At 38.7% G+C, this 20,331-nt stretch overlaps 1 protein-coding gene across 2 annotated transcripts in view; it reads left to right on the forward strand.

The window, feature by feature from the left end:
- AIDA (axin interactor, dorsalization associated) overlaps nucleotides 1–20,331 on the forward strand; it is a 47,844-nt gene that overhangs the window by 25,272 nt on the left and 2,241 nt on the right. Inside the window, exons 7-8 of one of the 2 annotated variants that reach the window (XM_086345250.1) lie at nucleotides 16,499–16,621; nucleotides 18,615–18,737. In XM_086345250.1, the coding sequence (XP_086201376.1) occupies nucleotides 16,499–16,621; nucleotides 18,615–18,737 (246 nt within the window). Of the gene's footprint in view, nucleotides 1–11,181; nucleotides 11,459–16,498; nucleotides 16,622–18,614; nucleotides 18,738–20,331 lie in introns of those variants that run through there. The other variant, XM_086345251.1, reaches the window with a different exon arrangement.

Genomic DNA, 20,331 nt, shown 5'->3' on the forward strand with positions numbered 1-20,331 from the left:
GCAGCATGCAGGATCTTTAGTTGTGGCAGGCAAACTCTTAGTTTTGGCGTATGAACTCTTAGTTGCGGCGTATGGAATCTAGTTCCCTGACCAGGGATCAAACCTGCCCCGTCTACCCCCACCCCGCATTGGGACAGAGGAGCCTTAAACACTAGACCACCAGAGAAGTCCTGGTTGCACCTATTCTTAAACCAGTTTGAACTTCAATTTCTCTTTTATTTATAAAATGAATTGATAATCATGCCTACCTCATAAGGTTCCTGTGAAGATTAAATAAGGTACTGCATATAAAGCTTTTAGCCCAGTCCCTGTCATATGCTGAATATTAGTGAGGTGGTTATTTTCATCCTCATCACCTTTCAGTGGAGGGAACAATACTACAGTATAGGATTACTGGGAAAATTACTGTCGATGGTAGCTATTATTGTTAATGTATTTTTCTGTATAAGGGCATTATTCCTAATATACTTACTTTATGAAGAGAGATGTATTTTTCTTGCTTTTGTTATATATGTAGAAAATGTCAAAATTGCTGAGATTGTGAAATTTTCTTGCTGTTTTATTTAACTAAATAGTTGTAATTCTGTTTTCAACCCATGTATTGTAATTGCTGAAGCTTCCACTACTGTACATTTCTATCTGATTTGGTTGTCAACTCACATATTTGCTATACAGACAGATCAAGATTTTTATGGGTTTCAGATTGCTGAGTTGAAAGAAACTTTTACCATAAATTAAATCCATTTGCTATGTAAGATTAAACCTAAACTTCATAGATTTTTGTATTCTGATATAGTATTGTGATAATGCATTTCAGAGGTAGAGAAAGCTTACTGAATCCTTCTAGTCTCTGAATTTCTTTTTCAAAAAAGCACATGTAGTTTAATTAACTGTATTTAGTTTGGGATCATTATTGTTCAGGGCCTATGTGTTAGTGTCGGTTGCCCAATAGTGTCCAACTCCTTGTGACCCCATGGCTTGTAGCCTCTGTCCATGGAATTATCCAAGCAGGAATACTGGAGTGGGTAGCAATTCCCTTCTCCAGGGGATCATCCTGACCCAGGGATTGAACCTGGGTCTCCCACATTGCAGGCAGATTCTTTATCATCTGAGCCACAAGTGTCATTAAAAAATAACTTTTAAAATAATATTCATTGACGTAGCAAGATGGCATTTAACTTTTTACTTAACTGGAAAGCAGGAAACATTTTCTTTTCCTTGTTACACTGAGAGAATCCAAGATTTCAGTGATGCCCAGGCTGTGTCTGCATTTTGATGGCAAGATGGTTCTAGAAATTGTTGTGGTTTTTTTCTTTTTATTTATTATCTTTGTTTCTATATAATTTATTGAATTATAAGTTCTTGGGATTTGTTTAAAAAGTCAAGTCTATGAGATTCTATTTTATATACAGAATTCACCCTTTTTAGTGTGCAGGTTTATGCTTGTTGATAAATGTGTACAGTTGTGTTAACCACCACTGCTGTTAGGCTAAAGAGGAATAAGGAATGGAATTTGTGACCCAGAATAGTTTTTTCCCATTTCAAATAGAAAGTGACTTTTTAACCAACCTTTAATTGGCGTAGGTGGGGAGTAGGGGCTAGGTATTATCTTTCTTTTTAATATTCATCTCTTTCCTTTTCAAAAATTTAAAAATTCATGTAGAAAACATAAATTTTTGTTAAATAATTGACTTGAGCCAAAATAGAGTTTAATTTTTCTAAAGGTAGGCTTCAGTTCAATCACTCAGTTATGTCTGACTCTTTGTGACCACATGGATGGCAGCACGCCAGGCTTCCCTGTCCATCACCAACTCCCGGAGCTTGCTCAAACTCATGTCCATCAAGTTGGTGATGCCATCCAGCTGTCTCATCCTCTGTCATCCCCTTCTCCTCCCGCCTTCAATCTTTCCCAGCATCAGGGTCTTTTCCAGTGATTCAGTTCTTCACATCAGGTGGCCAAAGTATTGGAATTTCAGCTTCAGCATCAGTCCTTCCAGTGAATATTCAGGACTTATTTCCTTTATGTTTGAAAGGTAGGCTTGGTAGATTTTAAATCAAGGATGTAAATGTACAACCTGTTTTATTGGCCTGAAAATTTGCCAGTATGAATATAAAGCTATTAAAATCATAAGCCCAAGAAATATGAATAGACGAAGACAAAATTTTCAAGATTTAAAAAAACAAACACTTTCTTACTGAATGACATGATTAAACTCAAATATAGGCTTAGTTTCAAAATTTTCACAAATGTGTTAGTTTCTTTAGCTCTTAGACTTAATCGTGCATAAAACGTGTTTATTTTTGAAGCTGAAAATAAGGAAATTTACCTCTTCAATGTGAAACCTGTGCATGGTTTTTGCTGTACAAATACTCAGTTCTGAGTTGAACTTGAGAGAAGCAAACATGGATTTCATTTTTAGCTGAAATGAGGTTTTTCTTGCTCACAAGTATAAGAAGTTGCAAATTGCAGCAAAGTGATCGTTGCTTTCTTGTGAATATCAGGCATCCTTCTTTCATAGAAATCCAGAGCATGCCTCGGGGCACAGCGGTGAATATCATCTTAAGAGTATGCTTAGGTCAGAGCTCACAAAGTTCTTTATCTTCTCCCAGAGTCTCAAGTTCTCAAACTGAAGAGAAGAATCAGAGAAAGCGTTCCTCACCCAGGCATTTATTTGTTTATGTGTGTGCTAAGTCTGTTCAGTCATATCCGACTCTGTGCAGCCCCATGGACAGTAGCCCGCCAGACTCCTCTGTCTGTGGGATTCTCTAGGCAAGAATACTGGAGGGGGTTGCCATGCCTTCCTCTAGGGGATATTCAGACCGAGGGATTGAACCCATGTCTCTTCTGTCTCCTACATTGTCAGGTGGGTTCTTTACCACCAGCACCACCTGAGAAGCCCTTGTATATAAAGCAAAAGAAAATACTCTTTGATTTTGTTCTCTGTCTCTCCAGGCTAGTTTTTAATAAGGTTTGAGACTTACTGATATTAATATTTTTTTTCTCACTTTCAAGCTTAAGCAGGTTGGGAAACATTTTAAGATTTCTTTCTACAGCTTTTTTTTTCTTTTAAATGCAAGAATCCTGTCACTTGAAATTAAAGGGTTTTCTTTAGAGTTTTACAGAGACTAAGTCATATGAGATGTCTGTTAAGTAGATTACATTTTGCAGCCCTCATCTTCAAAGCACCCAGCAACATCTAGCTTACTCTTTCTTAAAAGTACTCTGCAGTTCAGCCTTTTGACTCAGACACCTGTGAGGAACTCTTCCTTGCTTCCTGTAGGGAATGATGGATTGCCCTGTTTAAACTAGCATTTCTAACATGAAGCACATGCCCACTGGCTCCTTCCAGATTTCGTGTGTTTATTAAATTTTTTTTCCAAAATTAGGTATAGTGACAGTTGATATACTCTTAATGTATGTGAACAACTTCAAGCAGGTATGATTTTAATTTATTATTTGAATGATAATGGCCATTAAGGATTTTTTTCCCCAAAATTTTAAAACAGTTTTAAAAATGAACAAGCATCTTATATGGGTTTTCAAACTCTTTCTCTTTTCTTTCTTTTTTTCTGTAAATTATTTATCTATTTTTGGCTGTGCATGGTAGGCTGTTCTCTAGTTCTGGAGAGTGAGGGCTACTCGCTAGTTGCAGTGTGCAGACTTCTTGTTGCAATGGCTTCTCTTGTTGTCAAGCACAGGCTCTGGGCACCTGGGTTCAGCAGTTGCAGCTCCCGGGCTCTGGAGCACAGGCTCAGTAGCTGCGGTGCGGGGCTTAGTTGCTTCACAGCATGTGGGATCTTCGTGGATCAAGGATTGAACCTGTATCCCCTGCATTGGCAGGCGGATTCCTATCCATTGAGCCAACAGGGAAACCCCAAACTGTTTTCCTTGAAAGCTTAAAGGAACCTATGTTCCTCAACTGCTAAACAATAAATTACTAGCTAAAAGAAATTGTGTATGTATTTTAATATTTTACCACAATTTCTGCCTCTATACTAAATTCAGCATTTCAAAACAAATAAGTGGCTCCATAGCTTTTTTATCTATATCCAATATCAGTTGTAAAGATTATCTATAGCCAGAATTTGAAGACACATTTAATGTGTTACCTATCTACCAAATATTGTGGCCAGTTTGATCAATATTGTTACCTTAAATTGTGTTTAAGATTATCCTCAAATAACTAAATAATTTTTCTTGAAAGAAAAAATGCTACCTAAATGCAAAATATTATCATATATATCCTTTTATGGAGAAGGCAATGGCACTGTACTCCAGTACTCTTGCCTGGAAAATCCCACGGACGGAGGAGCCGGTAGGCCTAGTCCATGGGGTCGCTAAGAGTCAGGCACGACTGAGCGACTTCACTTTGACTTTTCACTTTCATGCATTGTAGAGGGAAATGGCAACCCACTCCAGTGTTCTTGCCTGGAGAATCCCAGGGACAGAGGAGCCTAGTGGGCTGCCGTCTATGGGGTCGCACAGAGTCGGACATGACTGAAGCGACTTAGCAGCAGCAGCATGTCCTTTTAAAAATTACACTTTAGCAGCACGAAGAAATGTGCACTTAAAAAATTGGATGACAGAGAATCTGTCAATAGTACTAGATATGTGAGTTTAGTTACAAGTATGATAAATCTAAAACAAAGAAAACTAAGATTAAATGTGTTATCACATAAATATATGATATTGCTCAGTCTACATTTTGAACACTTGATTGAACTCTGCTCTAAGTGTGGATAAACATTTAATCTACTTTTTGCTAGTGATATTTAATTTCCAGATCACCAAGGCAAAATAAGGACCAATTCACCTCTCACTGTAGAACCGATACCTGTGGGAACATCTGTACAATATGATATAAAATGTCAAGCAAGTAAAATGAACTCAATAAGCACATTGAAATCACCATGTTTTTCAAAAGATGTAATCCTCAGTAATTTTCTAAAAAGGCATCGCCTCTTTAGGATTCTTGTCTGGGTGATGATGTACTACTTTTTTGGAGCAAAGACCATCATGCCATTTTCTGTTTTAGGCCAGAAGGAAAAATCATATGAGGACAGGGTCTTATGGAGTTTCACTGACTTCAGTTTCCTTGTAACCTTTGCTTTCTTCTGTGGAGTTAACCACACAGGCTCCTGGTCCCTGGGCAGGCAGTCTATTCCTAGTCTGGTTCTCCATAATCTTTCTTGTCCAGAGTGTCTTGGCCTCTCACAGAGAACCACTCCGTGTGAGGAGCTCCTTCTCATGCCAGGATCTGCAGTGTTATCATTTTCCCTTGGGACAGAGCAGTTGTAGGTATGGAATGAGGGGCCACAGCTGCTGCTCCACTTCTCCTGGTGCCAGCCGCAGGCGGGAGATGGTACCCATTGCTGGACATTGCACCAGCAGTCTGGGGATTTGATGCCTGGCACACTGCCACCCCCCCACCCCCATATAGAGGCTATAATACAGTCAGCCGAGAGCTGTTAGATCAGACATTTTCACCCATTTTTTGTTTGTTTGTTAATTCTGGAGTACAATTTCTCTTTGTTTAATAAACTTGGCTATTTTTGTGATAATAGCACCCCACTCCGGTACTCTTGCCTGGAAAATCCCATGGACGGAGGAGCCTGGTAGGCTGCAGTCCATGGGGTCGCTAAGAGTCAGGCATGACTTAGTGACTTCACTTTCACTTTTCACTTTCATGCATTGGAGAAGGAAATGGCAACCCACTCTAGTATTCTTGCCTGGAGAATCCCAGGGACAAAGGAGCCTGGTGGGCTGCTGTCTCTGGGGTCGCACAGAGTCGGACACGACTGAAGCGACTTAGCAGCAGCCACAACTACTTTATATTTCATCTGCAACAGTTTTGACAGCAACATCTCTCTGTGAAGAAAGCCGTGAGTTGTGACATGTCAGGGTGTTCTCCTTCTACAGGAGGGGGGCCAACTGTTAATGGACACCTCAGAAAAGTTCTTCAGAGACAGAGATGAAGACTGGACATTGAATCCATTTGCCCTTGACTTGTTTGGGGCCTTTGCAGCAGGAGTTTTCTTGACTTTCACCACCTTTTATAGAACTCACAAATGCTACATGACATTGATTGACTAAGCCTGGAGACTCAATAGAGAAGTTATGTTTATCACAAAACCTTCAGGATCACATGAAATGTCATCAATGTCAGCTTATTATTGAAGAAATGTAAAAAGTAGAGCATTTTTAATTTCTTACCCTGAATCTTGGGCTTCCCAGGTGGTGCTAGTGGTAAAGAATCCACTTGCCAACTCAGGAGACATAAGAGATGTGGGTTTGATCCCTGGGTCAGAAAGATCCCCTGGAGGAGGACATGGCAACCCACTTCAGTATTCTTGCCTGGAGAATCCCACGGACAGAGGAGCCTGGCAGGCTACAGTCCATTGGGTCACAAAGAGCCGGACATGGCTTAGCGACTAAACCACCAGCATAGCTGCATTCATAAATTATTTTCCACAGTTGATGCACAGTGGAGTAGGACAACTGGAATACCAGTCCAGATACAGACTACTGATAAATAGCTTTCATCACCGAGATGGGCTTTGGGGCTCTAGCGCAATAAAATGGCCCTGGAGCTTATGATTCACTCTTGTTACCTTGCCAGAATTATCTGTAGGCTTCAGCTTGGATCCTGTTCTTCTAACTCATAGCTCTTCTTCAGAAGCCACACTGAATCAAATAATTCCCTCTACTTTTCTTTGAAAGCAGTAGGACACGTTTGCTCCAGGTGGAGGTTGGGGTCAATCAGAAGACACTGACATCATCAGGCTGCCTTCCTCCTTGCAGAGTGGAGCTTACCAGCTGCCAAAGGCTGCCCCTGTCTCGCATAAAAAGCTAAAAATGGATCCAGCCGAAAGAACATGATCTTACTGCCCACCACCATATGAGGCTCAGAGACCTGGAATAAAGTTGCAGTAGGGATGGCCCAGTCTCCGACCATCACAGTGAACCTGTGTTGCTAAGCGCACGAAGTTTAGATGGTGCTTACCCTTGATCACTATCTTTGATGGAGCTGCCAAGCCACAGCACCAGCACTTCCCTAGCATTCTCCAGAACCCTGGTTGAGAAATCCTGCTTTGGACAGTTAGCTGTAGCACAGAGTTTTCTGTATTGAAAAGTGAGGTGGAAGTAATGGCCCCCCAAAGATGTGCATATGCTAATCCTCAGAGCCTGTAAACATGTACGTGGCAAAGAGCTTACGTTAACGACCTTAAGGTAGAGACTATCCCTCAGTACCTTTTTAGGCTGTGATGTGCTTAGTTGCTCATGTCTGACTCTCTGCGACCCCATGGACTGTAGCCCTCAGGCGGAGATTCTCCGGGCAAGAATACTGGAGTGGGTTGCCATGCCCTCCTCTAGGGGGTCTTCCCAACCCAGGGATCAAACCCAGTTCTTCTGCATTGAAGGTGAATTCTTTACAATCTGAACTACCAGGGAAACCCAAGAATACTGGAGTGGATTGTCTATCGCTTCTCCAGGGGATCTTCCTGACCCAGGAGTTGAACCGAGGTCTCCTGCATTGCAGGGGGATTCTTTGCCTGCTGAGTACCAGGAAAGCCCCTCTTTTTTAGCCTTTATTGGCTTTATGGACAATTAAATTACAAAAATGGCAAATGAGACAAGGTGGTTAAAAACATGTACTCTAGGACCAGACTACTGTGTAATAGAGAACAGGTTACTTAACTTTTCTGGATCTCAGTTTCACTTCTAAGTAAATGGGACTGACATTAACACCTATGTCAGAGTTCTTATGTGGATTAAATTAGTTGATACATACAAAGAATTAGAACAGTGCCTGGCACATAGTAAGTGTTCTGTAAGTGTTGAATATTTGTTATTTATGCAGCACTTCCACATAGAAGAGCATTTGTTATTTTTGATCCTTTTCCTAGAACTAAGAGCAAATTAGTTAGTTCTAGTTGGAAAAGCTTAGTTTATATCAGATGGTGTATGGTCATTTCTTATCCTGATTATAGTCTTCGTTTTATGAGTGTAATTACTTTTTCTCATATTACTTTATATAGTTGAATATTTCAGTTTTACATTTAGAAATCTTTTAACGTAGTGCTTTGATGTCTAATTATCATATGGTTTTACTTTTGGTACACAAACATGCTACCTTTCTCATGTAACCCAGGAGCTATAGCTGGTGTGGTATTATACTATTATTTTATCTTCTTTCATGCACCTGTCATGTAAGACAGTGCATCTGTATATATATGTATTATATATATTGTCTAGCCATTTGTCTACTAGAACATAATATAACCTTTAGAGCTGTGAAATTCAAAATTCATTTTTAAAAGATCTGTGTATTACTAATACCACACAATTCAATACCATTATCCAGATTTGTCTTTCAAGTTGCTTAATATGCAGTCAATAAGACAAAGCCGACAGTACATAATTGTGGTTAGAGATGTTGTTGTTGTTGAGTCGCTCAGTCATATCTGACTGTGACCCCGTGAACTGCAGCATGCCAGGCTCTTTTGTCCTCCAGTTTCTCCTGGAGTTTGCTCAGATTCATGTCCATTGAGTTGATGATGCTATCTAACCATCTCATCCTCTGCTGCCCTCTTATTCTCTTGCCTTCAGTCTTTCCCAGCATCAGGGTCTTTTCCAGTGAGTTGGCTCTTCACATCAGGTGGACAAAGTATTAGAGCTTCAGTTTCATCATCAGTCCTTCCAATGAATACTCAGGGTTAATTTCCTTTAGGATTGACTGGTTTGATCTTCTTGAAGTCCAAGGGACTCTCAAGAGTCTTCTCCAGCACTGTAATTAAAAAGCATCAATTCTTCAGCACAGCCTTCTTTATGGTCCACCTCCCGTATCTACATGACTACTGGGAAAACCATAGCTTTGACTATATAGACCTTTGTCAGCCAAGTGACACCTCTGCTTTTTAATACACTCTCTAGGTTTGTCATAGAGTTTGTTCTTTCTTCCAAGGAGCAAGTGCCTTTTAATTTAATAGCTACAGTCACCATCCACAGTGATTTTGGATCTCAAGAAAATAAAGTTTCCATTGTTGGAAACACTGTTTCCATTGTTGCCCCATCTATTTGCCATGAAGTGATGGGACTGCTTGCCATGATCTTCGTTTTTTTGAATGTTGATTTTTAAGCCAGCCTTTTCACTCTCCTCTTTCACTTTCATCAAGAGACTCCCCAGTTGCTTTTCACCTTCTGCCATAATGGTGGTGTTAGCTGCATATCTGAGGTTATTGCTATTTCTCCCGGCAGTCTTCATTCCACCTTGTGTTTCATCTAGCCTAGCATTTTGCATGATGTACTTTGCAGATAAGTTAAATAAGCAGGGTGACAATATACAACAGCCTTGTCACACTCCTTTCCCAATTCTGAACCAGACAGCTGTTCCATGTCTGGTTCTAAATGTTGCTTCTTGACCCACATACAGGTTTCTCAGGAGACAGGTAAGGTGATCTGGGTATCCCATCTCTTTAAGAATTTTTTCTTAAAAATTATGGATGAACAAAAAAAGGCTAAGGGATTTCAGCACAGGTAATCTAGCTGGAACTGAGACTCAGAGTGTGTAGTAGTTAGTGATACAGGGAGAGAGCATCTTGGAAACTATCATGAAATAGCTTGAATAGTTACCATTCTATATCATTTGTAGTCTTCAATTATAGTCAACTTGCAGATAGTCTTTCAGCTTGAAATCACTGCCTTTGTATTGCATTGTTAGAAATATATTTACCAGTTAGATTTTAATGTGGTCTGAGGCAGAAGAGTTTGCTGGTAACAAGGAAAGAAATGTCATCCCATTGACTCACTTCGACTAAAAGAGCTAGATGATTATAGATTATGAAACTAATTCATCCAAAAGTAAAACTAGTTTTAATGTTCAGTTAGGAAAAACATGGTGGCTGCAGCCGTAAAATTAAACGACACTTGGCTCCTTGGAAGAAAATCTATGACAAACCTAGATAGCATATTAAAAAGCAGAGACATTGCTTTGCCAACAAAGGTCCGTATAGTCAAAGCTATGGTTTTTCCCTTAGTCATGTATGGATGTGAGAGTTGGACCATAAAGAAAGCTGAGTGTGGAAGAATTGATGCTTTTGAACTGTGGTTTTGGAGAAGACTCTTGAGAGTCCCTTGGACTGCAAGGAGATCAAACCAGCCCATCCTACAGGAACTCACTCCTGAATATTCAGTTGGAAGGACTGAAGCTGCAGCTCCAGTACTTTGGCCACCTGATGCGAAGAACTGACTTATTGGAAAAGACCGTGATGCTGGGAAAGATTGAAGGCAGGAGGAGAAGGAGACGACAGAGGATGAGATGTTTGGATGGCATCACCAACTTGATGGACATGAGTTTGAACAAGCTCTGGGAGTTGGTGATGGCATGCTGCAGTCTATAGGGTCTCAAAGTGTCAGACACAACTGAACAACTGAACTGAACTGGGAGAAACATAGTCTCAAAGAAAGAAAATCTGTCATTGACTTTGGATATTGGATAAGAAACCACTTTTCACTGTCAAAAAAAGAAAGAAAAAAAAAAAAGCCATAATCAAAGTAAAAAAGACAAGGGCCTAACATCCTTAATAATAGAAGTAAAAAGTTTGAGTTGCATCAACAAAGACCACAGGCATATTTAAAGTCTGGGCAAAAAACATGAGCAGACAGTACACACACATACAGACATACAAAGATGTACAAACAGTTCTTAAACATGGGAAGAGATACTCTAGAACTACTTTAACTCTGAGGATGACAGATTTTTATCCACTGCTGGTGAAAGTACAAAATAATACAGTCCCTTTGAAGGGGAGTTCAGGATGATTTAACAGTAACAACAGAAATACACATTTATTCTCAGGTCCAGCAATCTCACTTCAGGAATTTATTCTCAAGATATACCTCCAGTAATATGAAGAAAACTTTGCATATGTACCAGGTTGTTTATTGCTGTATAATCTGTAATAATAAAGTACTAGAACCAACTAACTGCCATATGTAGGTTGGCTGAGTAACACTATCGTATACTATAGATAATAGTTAGGAAAATCTCCATGAACTGATGATTTTTCAGAATATGTTGTTATATAAGTAAAGTATATCGAGGCAATTCACATTGGCAGAATAAGGAATATCTCATAATTTTCTGAATAAATCTCTTCTTGGACTTCCTGGTGGCTTAGTGGTAAAGAATCTGCCTGCTGGTACAGAAGAGATGGGTTCAGTCCATGGCCCAGGAGGATCCCACGTGCCCATGTGTCACAACTATTGAGCCTGTTGTCTAGAGCCTGGGAACCACAGCTGCTGGAGCCTGCATACTCTAGAGCCTGTGCTCCAAAATGAGAAGCCACCACAGCGAGAAGCCCTCGCGCCACAACTGGAGAGTAGCCTGCACAGCAGTGAAGACCCAGCACAGCCAAAATTAAAAATATTAATAAATAAAAGTTATTTTAAAAATTCCTTTAAGTCTCTTCTTGATTTTTAAAAATTCTAGCAGGCTAAAAACAGAACACTTCACTGGATGTTTTCTAAAGGATGCTTTGAGCCAAAATCGTCCTTTAGCATTCCTTTTTAGATCAAGAACAAAACGTGTTTACTATATCCTCTTTCCATCAACATTCTAGAAGTCTTAGCCAGTGCACTAGGACCAAAAACAGAAATATAGATAAAAATTATTTGTAGGTTTTATGAATATGTATGTAGAACATACAAAACCACCTTTTGCATAGATAAATAGAAATAGTAACAAAGTTTATCAGAGAAATAATAACAGAGTTCCTGGATGTGAAATCTGTACATAAGAACAGATTCTGTACACTTACTGTGATCATTTTACAATATACAAGTAGCAAATCATTACATTGTGTACCTGAAACTAATATATTGTATGTCAATCATAGCTTGATTTTTGAAAATTACATACCAAAAAAAGGATTTTATCTCTATAAGCAAGCAACAGTTGCTTAGAAAATGAGATATATTTTAAATTTATTTTTAATTGGAGGATAATTGCTTTACAGTATTGTGTTGGTTTCTGCCATACATCAACATGAATCTGTCATAGGTACACATACGTCTCCTCCCTCTTGAACCTCCTCCCATCTCTCACCCCATCCCAACCTTCTAGGTTGTCACAGAGCCCAGGAGTTGAGCTCTGCATCATACAGCAAATTTCCACTGGCTCTTTTACATATGGTAATGTATATGTTTCCCTGCTACTCTCTCCATTCACCCCACCCTCTCCTTCCCCACTGTGTCCGTAAGTCTGTTCTTTCTCTCTGTGTCTCCATTGCTGCCCTGCAAATAGCTTCATCAGTACCATCTTTCTAGATTCCATATTTATGCATTAATATACAATATTTATTTTTCTTTCTGACTTACTTCACTCTGTATAATAGTCTGTAGGCTCTAGGTTCATCCACCTCGTTACAACTGACTCAAATGCTTTCTTTTTGTGGCTGAGTAATATTCTTTTGTATATATGTACCACAACTTCTTTATCCATTTATCTGTCAGTGGACATCTAGGTTGCTTCCATGTCCTAGCTGTTGTAAATAGTGCTGTAGGGGACACTGGGGTACATGTGTCTCTTTCAGTTACAATTTTCTTAGGATATATGCCCAGTAGTGGGATAGTTGGGTCATATAATAGCTCTATTTCTGATTTTTTAAGTAATCTCCATACTTTTCTGTATAGTGGCTGTATCAGTTTACATTCCCATCAACAGTGCTAGAGGCTTCCCTTTCCTCCACACCTTCTCTAGCATTTATTGTTTGTAAATTAGAAAATGAAATATTTTGACATTTATAATAGTATCAGAAAATAACAACATAGTTTAATAAATCCAACAAAAGAAGTATAAAACCCATTTGAAGAAAACAGTAGAAATTTATTGAGAGAAATTAAGAAGTCTTAAATCAGTGGAGAGATATATTCCAGTTCATGGGTTGGAAGAAGCAATTTGTAAAGATGGGACTGTTTCTAAAATTGAGCAGAACTTCACCACAGTCCTAACAGTGTTTTTGTTGTTTGCTTTTTTTTTTTTTTTTAAGAATTTGACAGCTCTTGTTATAATTTACATGGACATGCAAAGGGCTGAAAGTAGTTAAGACTTGAAGAATAATGTCAAGGTGGGAGAATTCAAATGTTGAGACTTTTGTAAAATTATAGTTATCAAGACACTTGTGGTAGTGATGCGAAGATAAACAGTCCAGTGAAAGAATGGGGAGCCTGGAAACAGACCCACTTATTGTCAATGCAGATCCTTGGGTAAGATGACAGTCTATTAAATAAGCAGTGCTGGGACAATTGAGTGTCGATGTGAAATGAGTGAGATTGGGCTCCTACCACATGCCATAGTAAAAAATTAATTCTACCTGGATTATATAATTAAATGTGAATGGCAAAACATTCTTATAAGAATACCTTCATGACCTTGGAGTGGGGAAAGATTTCTTGAATAGGACACAGAAAGCACTGACTATAAATGAATTTAGAGGCTGAGAGATTTGAGTACATTAGCATTTAGAATAAACAGAAAAGGCATTCTAAACACGCAGGACCAATATTGGTGTTAAAAGTCGAGACTAGCTGTTGTCTCTTTGGGAGAAAGAGTGATCTGGGTGTGTGTTGGGGGCACAGATCAGGCTCCTAGGACGCTGGTAATATCTATCTTTCCTGAACATATTACCATTGAATATAAAGGGTTTTTTTTCTTAAGGGAAGCCACTGAAAAATTATGTAAATTAAAATATCCAACAAAATGCTTACATCAGAATATTAGAGAACACCTACAAATCAGTAAGAGAAAGGTAAATATTTTGATAGTAAAGTGGGGAAAATAATTGAACAGACACTTCAGAAAAAGGGAAATCCAAATGCTTATTTTTAAATGAAAAGGTGCTCAACCTTATTAATCATTGGAAAAATATACTTAAAACTAGTTTGGGGACAAATTGAGAAAGTAACATTGACATATATGTATCTACTGTCATGTGTAAAATAGATAGCTGGTAGGAATCTGCTGTATTGCACAGGGAGCCAAGTCTGCTGCTCTGTGATGACCCGGGGTGGGGCCATGGGAGGCTCAGAAAGGAGAGGATAAATATATAATTATGGCTGATTCATGTTCTTGTTCGGCAGAAACCAACACAACATTGTAAAGCAATTGTACTCCAGTTAAAAAACGTAAAAAAAAAACCCTAAATTGGTGTTTCTCCACACCTGAATTGGCTAAAAAGAAGAATCTGACAACTCCAAGCATTAGTGAGGATGTGGGACAATGGGAATTGTACTCTGAGTAGAAATTGGCATACTCATTTTGGAAAATAGTTTGTAATTACATAGCAGACATGGAGGTACTACACCATGTGACTCAGTAATTCCTCCCTTTGGAAATGTGTGCTTATGTGTCCAAGAATGTTTATAGCAGCAGCATTGTTAACAGTTTCCAAAAACTTGAAGCATCTCAAATGCATATCAACAGAAGAATGGATACAAAAACTGTGGTATGTTTATACAACCTATATACTATATAGTTATAAAACTGAACAAATTACAGCTACTGACAGCAGTTTGATAAATCTAAAGTTCAAAAGCAGGCAAAACATAATTATACAGGGATGCTTTTTAGTAGTGATTTTAAAGGGTGGTGAGGAGGAATTCAAAAGAGCGTTCGATGGGGAGAGAAGGGAGCTCCTGAGGTCATGCTTTATGTTTTGACCTCAGTGGTGGTTACATAGATGCTTGCTTTCCAACTTTTCATTAAGCTGTGCACTCATTTTATTTGCTTTTCTGAATATGTGTTAGATTCACAATTAAAAAAATTTTTTAAATGGTTAAGTGGGTGCAATAAAGACCTTTTATCGTTAGTGTAAGAAAACCTGTGAATATTGAAAGTGTGTTGATATATGGCAAAATATTCCACGTGAGAAAGTTAATGTTACTTCCGAAATGGTATTAAATACTGGTGTGATGTCCCGTTTTGGTTTTTTGCTTTTTATCTTTGTACCTTTTCATTAGCCAAAATTTTCTTTAACCAAGTATTACCAGTTAAGACTCTTAGATTTCTATAGTGATTTTCATGTCCTAAAATTCCCTCATTGTAAGTGTACAGTTCAATGACTTGATAAATCTGTAATATTGTGCATCGATCAGTTTGATCCAATTTGAGAACATTTTCATTGCCCTCTAAAATTCCCTCAAGCATGTTTGCAGTCACTAAATGTATTTTGAATGTGGTAAGTTGATTGATTCATGTACTTCAAATACTTCATCATTAAAAGTAGGATAGGACTTCCCAGGTGGTCCAGTGGTTAAGAATCTGCCTGGCAGTGCAGAGGACACGTGTCTGATCCCTGGTCTGGGAGGATCTCACATGCCGTGGAGCTCCTAAGCCCATGCACCACAGCTTCTGAAGCCCACACAGCCTAGAGCCTGTGCTCTGCAACGAGAGAAGTCACTGCAGTGAGAAGCCCACACACCGTGGCCAGAGAGTAGCCCCTGCTCGCCACTAGAGAAAGCCAGCGTGCAGCAATGAGACCCAGCACAACCCAAAATAAGGAAATAAATTTTTTTAATCTTTAAAAAAATTAAAGCAGGATAACACATTGTTGGATAGAAATGTGAAGAATGTCAGCTAATGTCCTTTATAAATGTTAGGTTGTATAATTTTTGGTACTATATACATATTAGAATCAACTTTTGTTTGCATTTGTTGCTCGCCAGTTATTTGAGATAAATGAACAAACTGTACAGGTGATTTCTTTCTTCATACTGTTTTCTCTCTGGGGAATGCTCTTACGTGATTTCGGGTGGTTTTTCAGTGTTAAAAACTTTAATCAATTTATAGAAAAGATTTCAAACATACAGTTGCTCTTGTGGTTTTATGTAACATTCTCAGCAGGACTGATTTCTGACAGAATAGATCATAAAGAATAGGATGAAGAAAGCAGTGGGAAATGAGACTGTCAAGTTATTCAATTAAATGTATAAATATTAAGTTATAAGTTATTTCCTCCATTAATAGTAAATGATTTGTTGATTGATTCTGGTATTAAATTTTTCAAGCTTTAGGAAAATGTAACAAATGTTTAAAAAGCTTTTTCTGTCTTTGTTCTACCACTTCACATTGAAATATGGGATATATTATATATATAGCAATAAATGTGAAGTGTAAATATTGTATGAATCTATTACATACATTATTAATTACATGTCAATTTGTAATTCAGCTTCCTGGAGTGGAATTTTTAACAAACTTGAGTTAGTAATTTATGCTTTCGTGTTAAATATGGAGTATGGAAGTATAGATATATTTTATGTATAATTAAGAATTTGAAAAGAATAACATCAAGTGTTTGGGAGTTTTGGTAACCAGAATAATGCCTGCCTAGTTACTAAGCCAGTTAAGAGCAAAGCAATATCTTCTCTATGTTGTTAAAATATTTACCCTGGAATTATTGGTGGAACTCATTTTTATTGCTGTTTCTCTGCTGCCAGGTACTTTATTACCAAGGTTGCCATCAGAACCAGGAATGACGTTACTCACTATCAAGATTGAGAAAATTGGCCTGAAAGATGCCGGGCAATGCATTGATCCCTATATCACAGTTAGTGTAAAAGGTCAGTAACTGCATATACCTATCTTCTCTCTGGTGAATTTTAAAGTGTTGCTTCTCATTTGGGACTTTTGGGGGGTTTGTGAGGGGGTTTTATCTGTGATAATTCATTTAGTTCATTTTATAGTGAGGCAAAATCCTGGGAAGATGTAGTCATCATTCCTTCTCCAAACATTTGTCAGAGATTTACAGAAAATATTTTCCTATCCATAACTTATACTCAGAGTTGCTTTTGGTTTTTTCTCTTTGTGTGTCTTTTTATTCTTCCACATTCCATCAGGGTGCTGACTACACAGACACACTGTCTTTTATAGTAGATACATCCTTCAGGAAACAAGTTAAAGAAAGGCCCCCCACTTTCCAAGGATGTGTGGTTTTCTTTGCAAAGCCCAGTGCTCTCTGTTTTCCTGTGCCTCCACTTCAGGCCCTGTCATTCCTGTCCAACAGAGGTTTGTACATGGGAGGGCGGTGCAGAGGTGGATGAGAATCGGCCTTCAGTGAATCATGAGTGGAGATAGGGAAATAGGATGCATACATAAACTCTGCACCCTGAATATATCCTGCAGGACATTAGACAAGTGATATATTTTTTAATTCTTAACTATGTCACTGTCATTATTAAGCATGATTACTCCTAGGATTTGTTTTTTTCTACTGTTCAAGTTGGCAAACTGTTTATTCCTTGAAAACAACTTTTTTGATCGTTGGTTTAAGAGGGAAACTGCAATGGTTGAATTCTTTTGTCATTGCTAAGGTTTTTATACAGCACTTTACTTGTAAGGCACTCAACAGTCTTTTAAAAATAATTATTGGGTGACTGGGAATGAAACTGTCATACTATTATTCAGAAATAACTGCGTAGTTAATTCAATCTACAGTTAATAAACCTACAGTTTAAGACAAATCAAACAGATGTGGACTAAAATTAACTGGAGGGAATGCTTACCAATCATAGAAACATTCAGACCCATGGGTTCATTAGTACCAAGTAAAAGCAAAAAGAATTTTGGCAACAAAGAAGAATTTTGACATGAAAACACCATGATCCTCAGCACTGCTGCTCTGATGCTTTAGCCTCTGGTTCTGTGGGCTCTCATCTGCCTGTCTACTGCAGAGTATTTATACACTAGGTTATTTGATAGGCCATTCATAAAACTGAATCTCTCTCTCAAGAATGAACACTTGTAAAATACAAAAAAAAAGTAATGGAATATAGATATTATATTACCTTTGCATATGGTTGAACTCAAATGTGTTTTATGTAAATATCTTCAGGAACTGAAGTAATCAAACATACTCTCTTGTTTGAAGGTCCCTAAGATGGGTCCGTTGAATAATACATAAACAGTTGAGTGATCATTAAATGAGTCTGTGTAAGATTTTATTAAACTGGATGATTCCTGGCTCCAGAAATTACAGCCATATACCCTACATCGTGTGCCATCTGGTTATTGTAAATCAGCTTATGTTGTAGCACATAGCACCAGAATTTAAGTAATAGACATAAGAAGTGTTCATTCCTGGCAAGGTTTCGTTGGCAGCTGTCGTGTCCACTGTTTGGTCCTCTGACATGAATACAGCAGGGTAATGCTGCTGCTGTTCGATTTACAGGCCTTCCCATGCGTGCACCTGGGCGAGGTTGGGAAGTAGGGGTAGGGGCGCCACTGTGGTGTATTACGTCCCCAAATGCAAATCACAGAACACACTGGCCTCCTCCCCCAGAAGACACCTCTTAGCCAGAAGGGTTCAATCCCATGATCTGTAAGGAGGCTTCCTTCTCCATCCATGGGGTCGCCCACCCTGTTCTGCACCCTCCACATGACCTCAGAAACCAGTCACCTTCAGGTATCTGCTCACCCTAGACACGGGTTTCCGTCAGCCTGAGAATCTCCTCTCAGCTCTCGCCTCTTCAGGAAACACAGCCCATTGTGGTTCCTTTGCAGTTTTTAAGTCTGTGTGTTTGAGGGCTCTGAGCAGAAACTTTATTTCCTCTCTAGATCTGAATGGCATAGATTTAACCCCTGTGCAAGATACTCCTGTGGCTTCAAGAAAAGAAGATACGTATGTTCATTTTAATGTGGACATTGAGCTCCAGAAGCATGTTGAAAAGTTAACCAAAGGTTTGTGATGCTAAAAGTAGAACTATATTCAGAATTTGACTCTTCCTTTTCTCCGACTTTGAATCTGTTGTGTACAGTGCTGTCGTTTTAACTGAAACTAATGCTGGTGAGCATACTTCATGCTGATGAGCATTTCAGTTATTCTTCCTGTAGGCTATTCTCATTTTACATCTTGCTCTTATAAATGCCATGAAGTATAGAGCTGTGCATACCATAAATGCAGGAAATATATTATCTAGAGATGATGCAGATGAATAATGAATTTTTTTAATGATGGTATCATATTTGAACTTTAATGTTTCCAAATATGACTTTACTTTTGCATTTATTCAGACCTCAGACACAATCACAGGGACAAGGAGATATATCCATAGCTGAAGAAATGTGATCTGCTATCTTAGAAATCTGTGAGGATTTTTAATAATAAAATGCCTCTATTATTGCTGTGGAAGGGAGAAGAGAAGCTACTATTTTGTGGACATGGCAGGGTCATGCACCTAGGGACAGAAGGCCACTGGTAACCAAACAACTGTGATCCTGTGTGTTGGTAGTAGATGCTAAATATGCCCGCCTTGGGAGTTCCTTGGTGATCCAGGGGTTAGGACTTGGCACTTTCCACTGCCAGGGCCTGGATTTTAGTCCCTTGTCAGGGAACCACGTGGTACAGCAAATAAATAAGCAAGCCCATCTCCCCCTCGATCACATCCCTTTGCCTCCTAAGCAATATAGGTTTTTCTTTCCTTGACATGCAGAGTGCTTCATTTGGACCCAGGCGCCAGAACTGCACACACATTTCTGAACATTGTGAAACTTCTAGTCAGTTGGTAGTTTTGTCATCCATGAAAGTGTTAGATGTATGTTGATTGTCTATAAAAGCAAAGCAAGACCCAGCACCACTCTGATTAAGGCCATGTTAGTAAGGAGTCGGTTAAGAATGAGAGCCCGGCATCCTTCTGTCTCTTTCCTTGCTTTCATTAGAAATTAATTGTTTTTTGGCTGTGTGGATGAGGCAACTTATTCTGTTTTTAGTGTTTTTCTGTAGGGAGGTGGAGAGAGCTTATCTGTAGGACTCTGGGGAGAGAAAACTGTTTTATCACCACTTGCTCATTGTGTGTGTGTTTTTTTTAGGGAGAGGGGTGGGAGTAGGTCTGCTTTCTAAGCATCTTGAAGTGCTGTCTTTACAGAAGGACTTGTTATTCCAGGAAAAACAAAACAGGGCTTTGGACACTGAAAAATGTATTAGGAAGTAGTTAATATTTAAAAACTGAACCAGCACATGATTTATGTTGTTCAAACTTAAAAACACCCCAGATACTGAATTTTTTAACTTTTGAGTTTTTAATTTGGGTGGGGAAAAACTAAGTTTGGATTTTTTTGATGAGCTCTTTTAATGTGCCTTTTCTACTTAATGAGTTTCTGAGTAATGTTCATACTTAACAAGTATCTTGTGTTCTTTTTTGTAGTATTTAGTGTTTTCTGTTCTTAATATTTTATAATTCTGTGGATAAACTTATTTGCATTCTTGAGTCAGGCTGGCTCAAGTTTTGCTCTACTTTGTAGAGTTGGGTAGTACAGACACATGCCCCTCCTTTAG

The sequence above is a fragment of the Bos grunniens genome, chromosome 16 (genome assembly GCF_055505025.1).
Source record: "Bos grunniens cultivar Pamir isolate PY7600 chromosome 16, Bosgru_T2T1.0, whole genome shotgun sequence".
NCBI lineage: Eukaryota > Metazoa > Chordata > Mammalia > Artiodactyla > Bovidae > Bos > Bos grunniens.